Source organism: Solea senegalensis, linkage group LG1 (genome assembly GCF_019176455.1).
Source record: "Solea senegalensis isolate Sse05_10M linkage group LG1, IFAPA_SoseM_1, whole genome shotgun sequence".
Classification (NCBI taxonomy): Eukaryota; Metazoa; Chordata; class Actinopteri; order Pleuronectiformes; family Soleidae; genus Solea; species Solea senegalensis.
In genome coordinates, this window is record NC_058021.1 from 26807841 (window position 1) to 26824574 (window position 16734).

The 16734-nt window shown below is 41.4% G+C and overlaps 1 protein-coding gene across 6 annotated transcripts in view; it reads left to right on the top strand.

Moving 5' to 3' along the window:
* Window positions 1-16734, top strand: part of ncoa2 (nuclear receptor coactivator 2) — a 49847-nt gene that overhangs the window by 18650 nt on the left and 14463 nt on the right. For all 6 annotated transcript variants that reach the window (XM_044028011.1, XM_044028042.1, XM_044028015.1 and 3 more), the window contains 7 exons: window positions 3198-3305; window positions 4490-4662; window positions 7919-8022; window positions 10783-10960; window positions 12771-12959; window positions 14855-14956; window positions 16361-16501. In XM_044028011.1, the coding sequence (XP_043883946.1) occupies window positions 3214-3305; window positions 4490-4662; window positions 7919-8022; window positions 10783-10960; window positions 12771-12959; window positions 14855-14956; window positions 16361-16501 (979 nt within the window). In that variant the 5' untranslated portion in view covers window positions 3198-3213. The remainder of the gene's footprint in view (window positions 1-3197; window positions 3306-4489; window positions 4663-7918; window positions 8023-10782; window positions 10961-12770; window positions 12960-14854; window positions 14957-16360; window positions 16502-16734) is intronic.

A 16734-nucleotide genomic window follows, 5' to 3' on the forward strand; every position in this document is an offset into this window, starting at 1 on the left:
TTTTGCTGCTGAGGCAGTGTTGTGGCTGCTGCTGTGGTTTAGTAGCCCAACCTTTCATTTAGCCCCATGAGTCAGACCCACAGATGATGAAGATGAAAACCTGTAATGAAGTGAGACGTGTTGGATTCACACTGGTACAGCTGAGCTGTCGGCACACAAATATACAATTAAGTGTGCATATACAGTGTGTGGGAGGGACGGGAAGAGGGCAGGGTCTACTTAGGTGTTTACTACTCTTACATTATGGAAGTAACCCGAGTTCATCACAGTTTCACAGTTGCAAAACAAGTGCACAGAGGACAGCCCCTTTCCAGTCACATCCTGAGTGTGTAGCCTACTTTCCTTGACTGTCAATATTGCAGTTCTTTGCCAACAACAGACTATTAAACCTATCAATCGGACTTTATGTATATAGCACCTTTCATACAAAATAATGCAACTCGAAGTGCTTCAACGTTTAAACACAAAGCTCCCCACCCGTCACCCACCCCTACCAAAATATACAGCAGATAATCCAAAAGAAACACAAAGAGAACTTTTATCAGAAGGTAGCATGACTAACAACGGGCCAGCCTCAACATACAATACCGATGAAGTATAAGCACTGACAGCTTGATGAACTGTAAATCTGTTAGATGCCTTCCAGAATATGTCAGCCACTCAGTCTTGTGCCAAACAAGGTTAGTCACTCCACCTGCGCTAACTCTGAGTAAATCATACAGTATTTGCACACAGTACAGGTGTACTAGTGTATGATGTTTCTCATGGATCGCCATTTGGTCATAATAACATAAAACAAAATGAGTTGAGAATCACCCAGATTTTTAGTAATAATTCTGCTGTACTGTTTTCTTAACATCTTGCTACTTGTATTAGGATATGGCAATTTGCTACTGTTGTTGACATGCTTTTGAAGATGTTGTCCAAGTTGTATTCTTTCTTGATTTGGTGAGTGAAGGTAAGGGGAATAATTTATACGTGAACCGATGCATTCAGAGCGGTTACAAGATTCTCTCTCTCTCTCTCTCGCACATACATTTTAATAACTGTGAAATGTCACTGTGAGTCTGTTTTCCTCAGTTGTTGTTTTTTTATTTAAATGTGTATTACATAATGTGCAGTACAGGTAATTTCCTTGTGAACAAAACATTAAGTGTTTTGTCAGGTCCCAATTGCACTTTCACAGCAGCAATGACTTTATATCACAATTACAACCACAAAAGTTATGTTATGTAATGTAATGTTATTTTGTTGAAGGATAAAAAAATGTGAAAAAAATGTTTAATACACAGATTTCAATGGAGATGAATGTCTGAATTTCTGACGTGTTAAATTAACTCTGGGTCTAGATTTAATTTGGCTCATGCGTCTCTGTAATTTTCTTTTTTTTTACTGTTTGTTCAACAAGAAACCCTCCTTCAGTGACCGACAGGGATAATTATCTGAGTGACACAGCTTAGTACAGGGAGTGCAAACAGCTGACTGGGGATTTAGAGAAACCTGTAGGATTAGAAATCCATAGCTACTGCTCATGTCAAGATCAATCCCCCCAGCAACAAAAATGGCCTGGTAGCCACGGTGTCTGGCTGTCTGTGTTGGTGTCATTGAAACGTGCCTGGTACTTCCAGTGTCTCTTATTTGTCTCATTGTACAATGACCCATCATTACTGCCATGTCAAGGAGATGTAGGCATCCAATCATATCTTGCCTAACAGGACAGGCACAACCAATCGGGCCCTGAATCCCCATGGTAACTTCTACTGAAACACAGAGGCACAACCAATAGGAACAGAGAGTGCCATTTGGCTGTGGAAGTTTAATGGCCTGTTTCTGTTGTCATTAATAAAAAGCACATAACTCCTGTGCTGCTACTGTAATGCACACATGAACAGACATACCTGATGGCATTTTTCCATCATTATCTGTCCATAGAGCGTCCAGGCCTTCGATATTACTCAAGTTGCTTTTCGTTAAAACAACAAAAATGTCATTTACCCTTCACAGTCTCCTCTATCTTTCTGGCCAGTCACGACTGCTTGTACCTCCACCGTTAAGCCCAGACACTACCATTAGCTTAAAGTAGGTCACTCTGGGCCAGGAGGGAGCCCGACTCAAGTTTGCATGGTCACTAGCTCCCTTTTCAGGGTAGCCTGCTTCTGCTAAGCTATGCTCTTGCACTCTGCTCTGTGCTGTACTCTGCTGTTCTCTGTTCTGCCTTATGTAATGGCTGAGCAGTGAGCAGTGTGTGTCATAGCCGTTTCCATGGTAAGAGTGGCTATGAGTGTATCACAACACAGCATGCCCCCAACCTTATGCACTGGGCAAAGGGTTTTGCATCAGACAATAAATATTGTTATGCATTAATATTTTTTAAATGGCACCACTTGTTTGGGAAGACGACAAGTGTTCTCAGCAGAGATCCTCCTGAAATCCAGGCCATTACCGATCATCCATATTTGGTGCATATGTGGTAATTAATAAGACATTACTCTGATCAATAATTGATCTTCTCTCATCCTGTAGCATGAAGTTCAGCCCGTGCTGCCTTGTCTGGTAAAAGGAGGAGCACAATAAATGATATGATGGGGTGGACGAATCTCAACATCATCTGTAGAGGGTCGATCTTTCCACATATACTTGTCAGAGGCTTTCAACTTGTATTGCAGCGAAGCCCCGTTAGATTTGTGGGGGTTGAGTAACAGAAACCTCACTCCAACATGCACAACACGAATTCCCACTTAGAGATCTCGGTCTTGCATTTAATTTTTAACTGCATTTTACAGACAGATGCAGGCAAAACAGAGACATATGTTATGATCGTAAAGCCACTGTTAACTCGAGCTGTGATCTGGCTTTGCCTGGTTTTGTGTAACTGATGGGTTTTTCTTGGTACATGGCTGAGCGTTCAGTCTGGTGCTGTGGGCAAAGTACAGTGCTCTCATTTCACTCTCTCCTGGGAGAGGTTCACCATCAGAGAGAAATGATTGAATCTGTTTCTCTGCTCTATTTTCACTCACTTCTACAAGTTGAATGAATCAACCTATACCCTTGGTGCAGGCGTGTGTGTGTGTGTCTGTGGGTGTGTTATATGAGTGAATTCATGTCGGCATGCTCACACATCCTCTTTTGTTGTTTTTAAGTTGGTCTATCAGATGTTGCATATGTAAAACTCTGTGTTTTGTGGGTTTTTTTTCCAGGTGCTGATATGCATTGATGATGAGTGGAGTTGGTGAAAACTCATCTGACCCTGCCAGGGCAGAGTCAAGAAAACGCAAAGAATGTCCCGCTGAACTTCTAGGACCCAGGTAAAAAAAATTGTTAAACCTGTCCATGTCAACAAGACAGATCTCCCTGAAACAAAACTTGAGGTTGACTTTGGTCTGTTGGAGCAAACCTGTTGCAGGAAAATCCACACAGGCTCAGCGAGAAAATGCAAACTCGACACAAAAATGCCCTGGTTGGCCAAAAAGTTCTAGTCCAGAACTTTCTTACTGTGAGCTGACAGCGCTAACCACTGCCCAGTGTCTGCTATTGCTAAAAAAAAGGTTTCTCCTCTACTAACTGCAAGATTGTGAAATATATTTCTTACTATCATATTATGCGCAACAGCATCATATTAGTTTTCAACCCTTATATAAACTGTGATGGTTGCTATAAACCTGTTGTACTGTGGAATTCTGTTTGCATAGTACAGTACTATGCAAAAGTCTTAGGGCACCACCAGCTTTGTTGTTTTTATGTCGTCATATTCTGTCATTGTCATTTGTATTGGAATGATTTGACTGAAAGTTGGTCTTATATAGTATATAATAGATCTTTTTCACTGCAGATATTTGTTGACATTAAATAGTAGGACAAACATATATTATACCAATCACATTAATTAGGGTTTCACTTCAGGTTTAAGTGAGCCAGGGCCGTGCTGTTTAAGTTAAAGGGTAGGTCACACTAGACAGTTGACACTTTAACTGTTAGAAGAATATATAACTTCATACATGTTTCCGCATTCTCTGTATGTATGTTCCGATAAAGTGATTGAGAGATTATACTGTATGGTCGTTGTAGCACTGCCAAAACCACAAAGATCTCATGGTGCCCTAAGACTGTTGCACAGTGTTTTTCTTTAATAATGTTGAGCTTCAGAGGTATATTTCGAGTCGTATGGAGCATAATTGACCCCAGTTTTATTCGTCTATGCCAAGGTTTACAGTGGATGTTGTGAACTGTCATTTAACAGCTGTGAAAATGAAAGTGATTTTTTTTTTATTCATCATGCAATATATTTGTGAACACTCACCTCTCATGGATTTATTTTCCTTCCTTACTCTGGGTGCTTTCTGACTGCCTATTCAGTTTGTTATTACAGTAGAATTGGCAATTAGTGCACGTTCATTTGCACATCACATAACCTTGTTTTTGCCATACGTCTTTCTCTTTTATGCCTTTACCTCTGCTTTTTCTCACCCTGCTGTTCTCTTTGTCGCTACAGTCCCAAGCGGAGCAACGAGAAGCGCAACCGCGAGCATGAGAACAAATACATCGAAGAGCTCGCCGAGCTGATCTTTGCCAACTTCAATGACATCGACAACTTCAATGTCAAGCCTGATAAATGTGCAATCCTGAAGGAAACTGTGAAACAAATCAGACAAATAAAGGAACAAGGTACGAGTGGCACACCTTTAAGTTTATAACACTTTGTCTACTTATGTTGAAGCAGTAAAGGCAATGGGTCCCAAAGTACAACAGTGGAAAAACACAGCTTCCTTTCAACTGGCTTTTTCTAAAAAAAAAACTAAAAAAAACTTAATTTAAATGATCTGTTCATCCACAGGCTGTCTCTTCAGTTTTATGACATGCAACCTAGATACATATTAATTTAAGTTGAGTACCTTCAGTTGGGTTTACCAGTGGTTTGATTTGTAGATGTTTGTACAATGAATAAGGTGCTACACTGTCATGAATATGCTTAGGATTACAAGGCCCTGATACAACCACAGGAGCCACAGGTGGCATTGTGTTGGCAGAAAGCTCAGATTTGATGGTACAGTATAAATATTATGGTTTGGGATCTGCTCCATACACCGTAATTGATGTTGTTATTAAAGAGCAGCACAATTGATTTAATGTTCCCTCCACCACTTCATCATATAATTTGCATGAACCAGAGTAGTTTAATGTTGACTGCTGGTCTTTCCCACTTTAATTCTGAGCCAGAACATCAGGCAAATGGATCAGTGTGCTTGGTTGCACTTGCCAGCTTTTTCTTTTCTTGTAGCCTTAAAGCAATTACATGGCATCTGCCTTTTTCTTCTTCTTTTTCTTTCTCTTTTTTACTATTTTCCTGTTTGACATGAGTTTCCACACAAGTGTAAATGTAGCTTAAAGCTAAGCAACCAGGCAAATACTTAAATTATGATTATACGTTGCCCATGCATGCAGAAAAAGCCACTGTGTCACTGGTAGACAAAGAGTGGCCCACTCTTTACATTAATCCGACAAGCTGATAATGTCGTCATGTCATTTTGTGACTCACACATTATGTAATGATGAGCAATGTGATGCAAATATCACAAACAAACGCTGGCTAGCGTCTGTCCCTCCCTCCCCCACTCTGCTGTCTTATTCCATAATCCTGTCCCTCCCTCCAACCCTTCCTCTTCTCATTTCCAGTTTTGTTAGTACACCTGACAAGAATGACATCCCCCTCCCTGCTTCTGAAGCTTTGATTGTGCTTGTGCAGCTACTAAAGAGGGAAGAGCCGAACAGTCTTTTCCATTCTGCTATTTTCTTTACACCTCGACGGCCAAATGGAGATGCATTTTTATCCTGAACATAAAAAGCTTCTGCACCTTGTCTGTGTTCAGGACAGCAGTTTCAGCTGCCATTCTCTTTTTTTGTCGTTGTACATCTTGTTGAACCACTGATGCTCTGAAAGCTCATTTAGTTTTCATGCTCCGAGTAGATGTTATGTCATTTTACTACCCCCATTTGTTCTTGTCATTGCACCTCATCTGTCACCCGTTTAGTGTTATGTTGCAGGGTTGTATAGGATAGTTTGTATCTCGTCTTCTCTAGGCCTTGGATTACTTTCCCCTGACGGCATCATTACTGTGTAAAAGATATTCTCAGTTTATGGTGACTCTATTGAATATATTAAATTACACTAATGTGACTCAATAACTCTCACTGATTGGTGTCACAGCCCCGCAGAGAAGTGCAATATAGCTTTGATGGCCTCTGTGAAAGTGCCCTTCTATCAAAAGCTGTTAATTCATCCTTGTTTGTTCCTCTCCTTTTGCAGACATACATTTGTTTTTTTTTACTTGTGTTTTTGTGGATTAGTGAGCATACCCTTTTTCTTGTGTTAACATTTTGTTACGTGATAACAGAAAATTTGTTGAGTAATAATCTCTTTACTGAGGCTATAAAATTATGGCATGCCCAAGTGTTTTATAGCTTCCTTTACACTCCTGTTCTTACTTGTGCCAACACAGTAAAATCTCAGCTCTCATTGGCTGGAGGCAATTACATACACAATAGCTGCTGAGCAGCAGCCAGCACGTTGTTCTGTATTATATTTTAATTAATTATACATACAATATGTTTAAATTGCTAAAATGCTCTTAAATGTAAGACATTTGAATAAATATCTTTGTACAGATTATGAATGCATTTATTGCCAGTTACAAATCCTGTGACCAGTTTCTTCCTCTGTCTGTGGCTCAGTTCTGCAGACAGACAGAGAGTCTGTGAAGGAAGCACTGACACTGAGTGATGGTCTGTACCCAGGGCAGCTGTGCTGGTATACTGGGCCCCGCTGGGCCTGGAGAGGCCCTGCTGATGCACACATCATTAATGCTGAAAGAGATGAATGTGGGTCTCGGTGCCATTGCACGAGCCAAGGTCCAAACCTGCATTTGTGTCGGCTTTCACACGTCTACTCTGAGTGGGGGAAAAAAAAGAGGAAGGATGTGATTTTTGTTTGATTTTACCCACAATGTTTCTCACCATATGACCAGCCCATTTCTTGGCATGGTGTAACAATTAAATGTGCCCCCCAGCAGCCCACTTACATTGCCTCTCAACATCATCTCTAAAAGTAGGGCAGCCTACACTCTGAACATAAGGCTTCTCTGCATGATTATTAACCCAATCACTCACATGGACAAATGCATGGCACCATAGTGCAGGTACAGGCACTTACAGCATGCAGACTCACAACTAAAACCAATTAACCCAGTCACATAACCTTTACATTTAACGATCTGCGGCAGTTAATAAGGCCATAGACCCAAAGGTACTGCTGCAACAAGTCACTTCTGCTGTATCCATACTTATTTATACATACACATATTTGAGATAGGCTTGTCCTGTGAGAACGCCAGGCTAGACAGTAGGAACAACTGAATATTTAGGCCCCTTTTTAAATTCACTTGACTTGTATTCATGAATGTGACAGAGGTTTATGGTTGTTTTTTATTTAAATGGAGATTTAAGGCTTGCCCTTGCAGCTTGACCACTACTTGCTACTCTATTTGGAACAAAGGTTGTTTACACACTGTCACTGTGTTTTCATAATAGCCTTTTTTGTACATGACAATGCAATCCATCCAGTGGCTGCCACCAGCGTAGCAGCTGCATGCCCTCACACACGCATTTACAATAACCTTTCACTCAGCTTGTTGCTCTGTTCTTGGGTCTGAGCCACAGCTGTGTTTTTTAAGCCTCAAATTGTTTTTGTTTTTTACTCTTTTTAAGTCTTTGGCTCTGTTACATGTTTTAAGCTGATTTTTTTCTCTTTTGACCTTCCTGTTTTGGTGTCATGTCATAGAATACTTAAAAAATACTTACAGAATACTTAAAATTATCTACACTTTTTTTTTTCTTTAACTTTGTTCTCTGGTTTTTCCTTGAACAGAAAAAGCTGCAGCAGCAAATGAGGAGGAGGTACAGAAGGCTGATGTTTCATCAACAGGCCAAAGTGTGATTGACAAAGATGCCTTGGGACCAATGATGCTGGAGGTGGGTAGAAGGCCTTGTCTTGCTTAATCATGGTGTCGTAGCCGGGAGTGAAATGTTATGAAACACCACACCGCTGAACGCTCAAACTAAACAGTCACATAGGATATCCTCAACAGTTTAAATCATGATTGGTATATAATGAAGAGTGCGATCCACAGAGCACAATCTCAAATGGTGCCAGTAGTGGTTAGCCAGTAGTAGCCAGTAGTGCAGTTGTGTGAAGTAAAAGCTGCCAGCATCTTGTATCTGCCCCGGATTGGCTGTAAATCACTGAGCGGAGCAATGGCCTCGTTGTCCCACAGAGGGCCACTGAAGTGTTTACGTATAATGGGAAGAAAGCAACAGCCTGGCGAATGAATCAGTCCATTGAGCCTGTCCTCTCACTCACTTCCTCTCTCTCTCAGCTCTCTCTCTCTCTCTCTCTCTCTCTCTCTCTCTCTCTCTCTCTCTCTCTCTCACGCTCTTTTCTTTCCCTCCTCCCCACCCATCGTTGCCTCTAGATCTGTCCTGTCATGGAATATTTATAGCTCTCCTGGTCCAGCGTCACTGAATCGACATGCTAACTTCCATCTAAATATAGCTCACCGCAGCCTGTGTGCTTTCCCATCTGTCAGTAGCCCCAAAACACAGCGACCATCGGCCATTCACACCCGCTCCACTCTAGCCTTGTCCCCGTCCACCAGCCAGAGCTCATTACATGGTGCTCCAAGGAGAATGGCCGTCTGCAGGAAATGCACCCACGTGCCCCATGACCCTCCTCCAAGGCTCTCTGCTGCCCACTCACACAAGCACAGAGAGACAAAACAAGGCAGTGAAAAAAAACATCCCAGTGTTGTTGTTTTAACCCTTTGTGAGCATGTCTTGTTCTTGTCACATGACCGATGTGACCGATATAGTTTGCATTCCTCTCACACTGGCGCATATGGCTGCCATTGTTTGGTATGACAACGTTATTAGAGCGATGATAGCAGAGTTTTGGTACCAGAGATTCCAGAATTATTCATTTTTGCATGTCTTGTTTAGTATTAAAATGTTAAAAAAATTATTTTTTTTAATTAACAAAATAAATCAAAGTTGGAAGAATATTCAACAATGCAGCAACTTACATTATAAAATGACCAAATATTTAATAAATAAGTAAGTAAACATATTTAAAAAATAAGCATATGGCTCCAACCAGTGCCAGATTCTGGTTCTCGCCAGTTTTTTCTGTTCACACATTTAGGTAGGTACAAAAACGTTTTCTGCTTCTATTCTGGGCCCGCTAGAGACCAGTTTAACTTGTTTTAACAAGATAGTCGTGGGTTATCGTGCTAAAAATGCATGTTTATCAAGAGGAGAGGAGAGCAAAGGAGACCCCTACTCCCATAACAAATCCACCCTCTGTTTTATATTACACTGAGAAGATAAGCAATATAGTCATATATCAAGAGAATAGACTTGGTGCAAATTAGAACAGGTGCACAGAGAGTGGTGGTGGCTCATAGTATGTATTCTGAGTATATTCATTTATAAAGGCTTTAGTCATCTCTATGTTGCATAGCTAACCAGGGCACTGTAAATCAGGTACTGGATAATGGCATTATGCAAGTGAGAGTGTCTGAAGGAAAGCAAGAGCTGGCACTGTAGAGTGTTTGCTCTGTTTGTATTTGCCCTACTTGTCCAGTACATGGTCTTTCCTCACACTGGGTGCACTTGCACAACCATGTTGCCTTTTGGAACCAGTGTGCTCCACACAGTGATAGATGAGATATTTTTAAATCTATTTTCAGCCCGTGCTGCGTTAACTTGGGCTCGGGAAAAAGTCTGCACTCACAAGATAGTATGTAATCTGTGATGCGTTATTCTGCCTCGACCAAGAATCAAGCCTGCTGGTTCATTTCTTGTGTTGTATGTTGTGCGCGGTAGTTACAAAACCTGGCAGGGTGCTGTGTAAGGAGAGGGAGAGATGAACAAATCTTTGACAGTCCCAATGCCTTGTATAAAAATAGATGAGTGTATTCTGGTTCCCAGACAGTTTTTTTTTACATGTAAATACGTGCAAAGTGAGGTTAAAAAGTGCGTGTGTGTGTGTAGTTAATGATTATTTAAGCAGAGGTGAGTGCAGACACCCTGACAAGCATCTCTCATCTCTTATCTTGACACCAGTTTACAACCACCAGATTTCCTTTTAAGGGCTCCGGGTGATTTGACGGCCTAATTGACACCATCTTTTGTGTAATTGGTGACCTGGGGCTGTATTATTTCAATTAAGTGTTTCTCCTCCTTCACGTCCTCCAGTGTCTGCAGGCACACATGCTTTCTGTCAGCCATGCTGATGTTGAGCATCTGCAGAGAAGATGGAGGTGCACATTTAGTACTAATCACCTCTTTTTTTTTTTTAGACAATATGCAGATGTGAAGCCTGAGTAGTTTTGTCTAACTTTTTATTTTCCACAGACAACCAGACATACACAGAAAATGAACCCGCAGAGTGTCCGTCCTCCAACTTCTGCTCTGTAGAAAGCCCTGAAAATAAGAAATGTACAATACGAGTTTCAAACCAATACAGTAAAATTACCTTGGATAGGACTAAGCATTAAACAACCTACTCTGTTACTGTATTTTTTGTACTAGAAGTGTGCACTGGTGGGTAGATAATTATGCATATTTTTTTACTGCCCTACTTTTGCTTCCATCTAACTGTCAGAGATTTGTTCTGTATCCATGTGAAAGATTTAGTGAACAAATGTGTCTGCTCTGTCTTATCTCCCTCTCCAGGCCCTGGATGGCTTCTTCTTTGTGGTGAACATGGAGGGTAACATTGTGTTTGTGTCTGAGAATGTGACCCAGTACCTGCGTTACAACCAGGAGGAGCTTATGAACACCAGTGTCTACAGTGTGCTGCACGTCGGCGATCACGCCGAGTTCATCAAGAACCTGCTGCCCAAATCCCTTGGTTAGCCTCCAGCTTATTTTCCTTGCCAGCACTGGTTATGTTCTCTGGTGTTTGCTACCTGTCTGTGTCAGTTTGGCATTTTCTCTCTTACCCTGAAACTGCATGTGTGTCCTTTTGAGTTGAACCACTTTCACCTCTGCTTCTTATTAACACCCTGGCCTCATCTCTTGTGTGTTATTTGATTTATTATTTAATTATTTTTGTATTACAATTAGTTATTGTCTCCATTTCTTGACACTCTTGTGTCTCTTCATCACCCTGCTCAGAGAGTTATTGTATAGGAAGTTAAGTTTGATATTATAGTAGAGTCAGTTTTAATGAAAACACCTCACGTTTATGGTTAAAACTGCTAAGGATGTGGAAAAGTGCTCGGCATTAGATCCAGGGTTGGCGTTGTGCATAACAAATATAGGTCCTTAATTTTCTCTTTTGCTGATGCTCAAGCTAGACATTTGCTCTTCCACTTCTCTTTTCCCTCCCTCTCTTTTCACCTAATTAACTTCCTTTTTCAGCTTCTCTCCCTTGTCAGCAGTATTGCTCCCTATATTCTCATCTCATGCCCTTCCTTCCCCTTCTGTACAAGTTGTGTGTTATTCTCACACGCACACACACACACACACACACACACACACACACACACACACACACACACACACACACTGTGCCACACACCCTCACCAAGTTCCCATTTTCATGTTCTCTCTTTTCCATTACCTAGCCACTACCTCCACGAATGCCATTGTCTTTATCCTAGCATTACTCATCCCAAGAAAACAACCAATTTATTATTATATAGCAGACATTGAGAGTACTGTACTACAAAAGTCTCAGGCCACCATCAGGTTTGTTGACCCTATAGTGTCATTATTCATTTAAAATAATTGTTTTTATTTATTAATAATAGTCTTTTCAGGGAACAAACAGCTTCTACAGGTTACAACTCTTGCTCTCTTAAAAGTGGAGTGGAACCCTAAATTAATGTTATTGGTTAAACTTTTGTTTGTCCAATTAAAGTATTTTATATCACAATATCTGCTGTGAAAAAGTAGTATTACGCCAGGTTTATTCAAGGCATGCCCGAGGATTACATACATGTATGAGTTAAACTCCCCCCACCCCCTCCTGACCTTCTTTCATGCCTCACATACCCACATATCCTCTTATATGTGTCAGTGCAGCCCATCAAGAGCGCTCTTTTTTTCTCAGTCCTTTCTCCACTTCCTTTTCTCTCCTGGTGCCTCAGATTGAGGTCTGAGTGCCAGAGTGGCAGAGCAGCACAGAGCAGAGAACCCTGGAAATGATCAGTGGTCTGTGTCCCAGATACTGGGAGATTATCAATGCACTGAATGAGATCACAAACCAGATGGAGTGTGATGGGAGTTTGCTGGAGTGAAATGAGTTGTCACTGTGACTGTACCCATCTCTTCATCTCTGTCCTTTTTTTTCTGCCTGTGTGTGTGTGTGTGTGTGTCTGCTTTCACATGTTTGTACACGCCTGTGTAAGCGTTGGAAAGAAGAAGAAAGATTGGCAGCGATGTTTTAGAGTACACGCATATGGAAGTCTGGCAGAGCGGGGGGGAAGATTGCACAAGGCTCTTGAGTTCTAACTGCTCATTATGACTGATCTCTTCTTAACTGCTCACCCTCCCTTTTTTGTACTTTTTACACCTTCATCCTCTCTCAATCTTCTTCTCATTACAGCCTCTACTTTGTAGCCCTTTTTTTTGCCTCACTCATTTGTTGTTCTGTTCTAGCCGCTGTAAACTTGGTCAAATAAAATGTCCCTTATCCCTTCTCGCTCCCCCTGTAGTTAATGGCGTGCCGTGGTCCAGCGACGGTCCGAGGAGGAACAGTCACACGTTCAACTGCCGAATGCTGGTCAATCCCCACAGCGAGAACCAGGATGAGACGCACGAGCATGAGTCCCAGCAGCAGAAATACGAGACCATGCAATGCTTTGCCGTTTCGGAGCCCAAGTCCATCAAGGAGGAAGGAGATGGTATGAAAGTGGGATCCAGAATTTGAAACAACAATCTTACTATCAAAATTAAATCAAGAGCAGTTGTAATAACTTGCATTTTGAAATAAATGTTGAAAATGTATGAGTAAAAAAGAAAAACTTAGAGCTTTAAAATTAATATTGGAAAATTAGAGGTTGCTTTCAAAGGTCTGTAATTATCTTTGGATAGTGGAGTATGTAATAAGAGGAAAAGGAAAAAAAGGAAAAACCTATAGTAGTTTGACTGAAAAATACAAATGACAAAACCATAATCGTCAACCTCAGTAACAACAGGCTGATTGTTGCCATGTTTGATGTTAATCTTTAATTAGGAGGGCTGAGAGGCTTTCTTGTACGCAACATCCGAATGTAACTGCTGCTGAATGGAAAATGTTTTTAAATATTAATCCAAGTTGCTGCCATTTACATTTATTATGAGTGGAGATTGAATTTTAGTCTTACAACTGGCATTACATGTGAAAATAAGCAACTGATGAAGAGCAGCACTGATGCCACTCAGATTATATCCATGAAAAGTTAAGTGACACAAGGGAGATGAGTGGCTGGGCAGCTGTCATTAAAGCCTATCTATAATTCATTTACATTCCTCCCAAATTAGCTTATGACTCCGAGGGATGGATGGGATTTAATCGTGTGTATTGCATCAGGGAGCCAGTGTTCTGATAACCTTCAAATAGGTTTCAACACAACAACATAGGAATGAAAATGCAAGTCGGGAAGCTGCATTTGTGCTAACCACTAGTGTAAACATCAACTTGCTTCTCCAAGGAAATGGTTTGAATTGTACAGTATGTTCTCCATGATCTCATTTTATTGTTCAGTCACTAAGAGGTCACTGGGCTTTTCCAGTGATTTTCCTGGCTTTACCCAGGAACTTGAGAGCCCGTAGTTCGAGTAAAATTACATCACAAGTGACTTTTCTTTGGCCAGAACTTTTCCGCACTGTAAAGCAAAGATTTGCGAAGCTCTGAAAAGCAAATGCAATATTGTACATTTTAACAACCTTAATCAGACCATATATTTCCCCTCTTCAGTCAATAAAAGACTGTTTAATTAAAGTAATAAGTTTAAAAAGTAAATATGTCATTCCTCGTCTTGTCTCGGCCTGTCTGTGTGTGTGTGTGTGTCTCTGTGTGTGGAAGGAAAGGAAACGATAAGAAAAGGAAAGGGAACTAAAAGAAAAGGACCTGAAATAGATGGATCTATTGGCCAGACCACCCAAGAGTCATGGTGGCATGCCTGCGTGGTCAGCCCTGGCAGGCTTTTCTTGGCAAGAAGCATGTGTGGGATTGTGGGTATTACTGGCACAGGAAAGTTAGATGGCATGCTTTCTGGGGTCACCCTAGCCCTGGACTTGGCATCATCTGTGTCTGTGTGTGTGTGTGTGTGTGTGTGTGTGTGTGTGTGTGTGTGTGTGTGTTAGTGGCAACTGTCATGATTGAGCGATGGTGATCTTTAATGTTGGGCCATTGTGAGATGGCACTTTAGGTGACACCAGCCGGAGATGCAAGCACACGGGCACACACATATTGTACATGCGCTTGCACACATGTGCACACACACACCTTCAAAGGTCACACTTAATCATTTCCCTTGCCAGCAATGGCCGCGTCTCCTCATGAAAGAAGTGGGGCTCTGATCCCCATGCTCATTAATAACTGTATTAATTATGCTGCCTGGAAATAACATGCATTTCATTTTCTTTCCCTCCCTCTGTCTCTATCATTTACACCCCCATCCTCCCCTCTCCGGTCCCATCCCCCTTTCTACCTTATGTCTCCGTCCTGTCCTCTTTGTTACAACCTCCACGTCATTCCTTTCTTTCCTGTGCACGGTTCCTCTGCTCTCCCTCACTTCCTCTTTAATCTCCTCAGACTTCCAGTCGTGCCTGATCTGTGTGGCTCGCAGGGTGCCCATGAAGGAAAGACCCGCGCTCCCGACACATGAGAGCTTCACCACGCGCCAGGACCTGCAAGGTACACAAAAGCATTAATACTAAACAAAATAAGTAGATTTAAAAAAACATTTAAAAGGCTAGTAGTTGTTGTGACTCTTGGAAAAATATTTTAGTGCCCTATGTAAGGGACCTCCTCCTAAACTACTTCATTCCATGTCACATGCCAATAAATCACCTTACATTGCAGTTTAGGTATTTGAAGATTATTATATCCCTTGTGAAGTTTCTTGTGCGTTAGAGGAACACATTTCCCGCCTCTGTCTACACGGTGGGAGGTAAAGTACCTGTCTGAACACTGCCTCAGTTGTCTGCGTTTCACCTGGTCTTTGATCAGGTTGTTCTATTTATGTGTGGCATGCAATCAAACAGGCACACACACACACGAAATTGCTCACCCTCTGTAGTTACACACCTTTACTTCTGTAGGTATGCACGGCTAAGTTTGCCTGTCTTATAGTGTGATTTTCAATTATCTTCTCAATTTAAAATTGACTGCATGATTTCTCTGTCATGGTTATCTGGGTGATATTGTGCTAAATATATGTCGCCTCTATAATCTAGGGCTACAACGGGAATCGATTATTAATGAATTACTAAATTAATCGTCGACTATTTTCAGTTTTTCTAAATAATTAAAACAAGCTTTCTGATTTTTCAGCTTCTTAAATGTGAATTTTTTCTGGTTGCATTGCTCCATTTGACGAAGAAGTCATTGGAACTGCAAAACAAGACGTCTGAGAGCATCATCATTTCGTCGTATCGTTTAGTACCAACACCAATCAACATTTTTTATTTTATGGACCAAACAAATACTTGATTAATGCAGAAATCCATCAAGGGTTAAGCCATTATGAGAGAACCGATTGAATATTACAGTATGTGGTGTTGGAAAAAAAAAAAACACCTGTTGTCGTTTCATGTGTGACAAGTTTTCCCTCAGTCTCTTTGACTGCCAGTCACGCAGCAGTCAGCCCTTCAAGTGCGTCACTGCCTCCATGTGAATTGCAGTCTGTGAGGGTTTTACACCGCTACAAGTGAGTGTGCGTGTTTGTTCACACAGGTTGCAGTTGCACATTTGTTGAGTTCTAAAGATAGCAAACTTGCCCTGGTGGTTTCATTTTAAATGAATCCCTCTACGTTTGGTAGCAAGTGTCTTAATGGCATTCCTGCTTAATTTGTACTGACAGTAATTGTACTTCCCTTCTAACCTTCTAATCTTTCTGGCCAGGACCGTACACCACGGGAAAAATTCTCAGCTAAAGCCTGTGACAAGTTATTCTTATCTTCTGTTTTACAAGGTGTTCTACATATTTATGTTTCCCTGATGAAATCCTCATCAGCTCGTTTTCGTGTGGGTTTCAACATGTGTGCAGACATCTCTGTATACCTGTGTAACCTACGCCTACCTCATCTCTGTGTTTAGGTAAGATTACATCTCTGGATACCAGTCTGCTGCGGGCATCAATGAAACCAGGCTGGGAGGATCTGGTGAGGCGCTGCATCCAGAGGTTCCACCTACAGAACGATGGAGAGATGTCTTTTGCGAAGAGGCATCAGCAGGAAGGTAAGTGTCAACAGCAAGAACTGTCCTGTTTGATTCTTGGCTCTTGTCAGTTAGTTCCTTCAGTGGACTTTTGTATGACAACTGCACAGGCATGTAATGGGGATTTAATCACTGGTCCACTCTAACCAAAGCTGATGGGAAATTGTAGGCTTCAGCTTTGTGATCCTCAATCCAATCACTATTTTTACTGCAATTACGGCAAAGGAACTGAACACAGTTTACCATGTGTATAC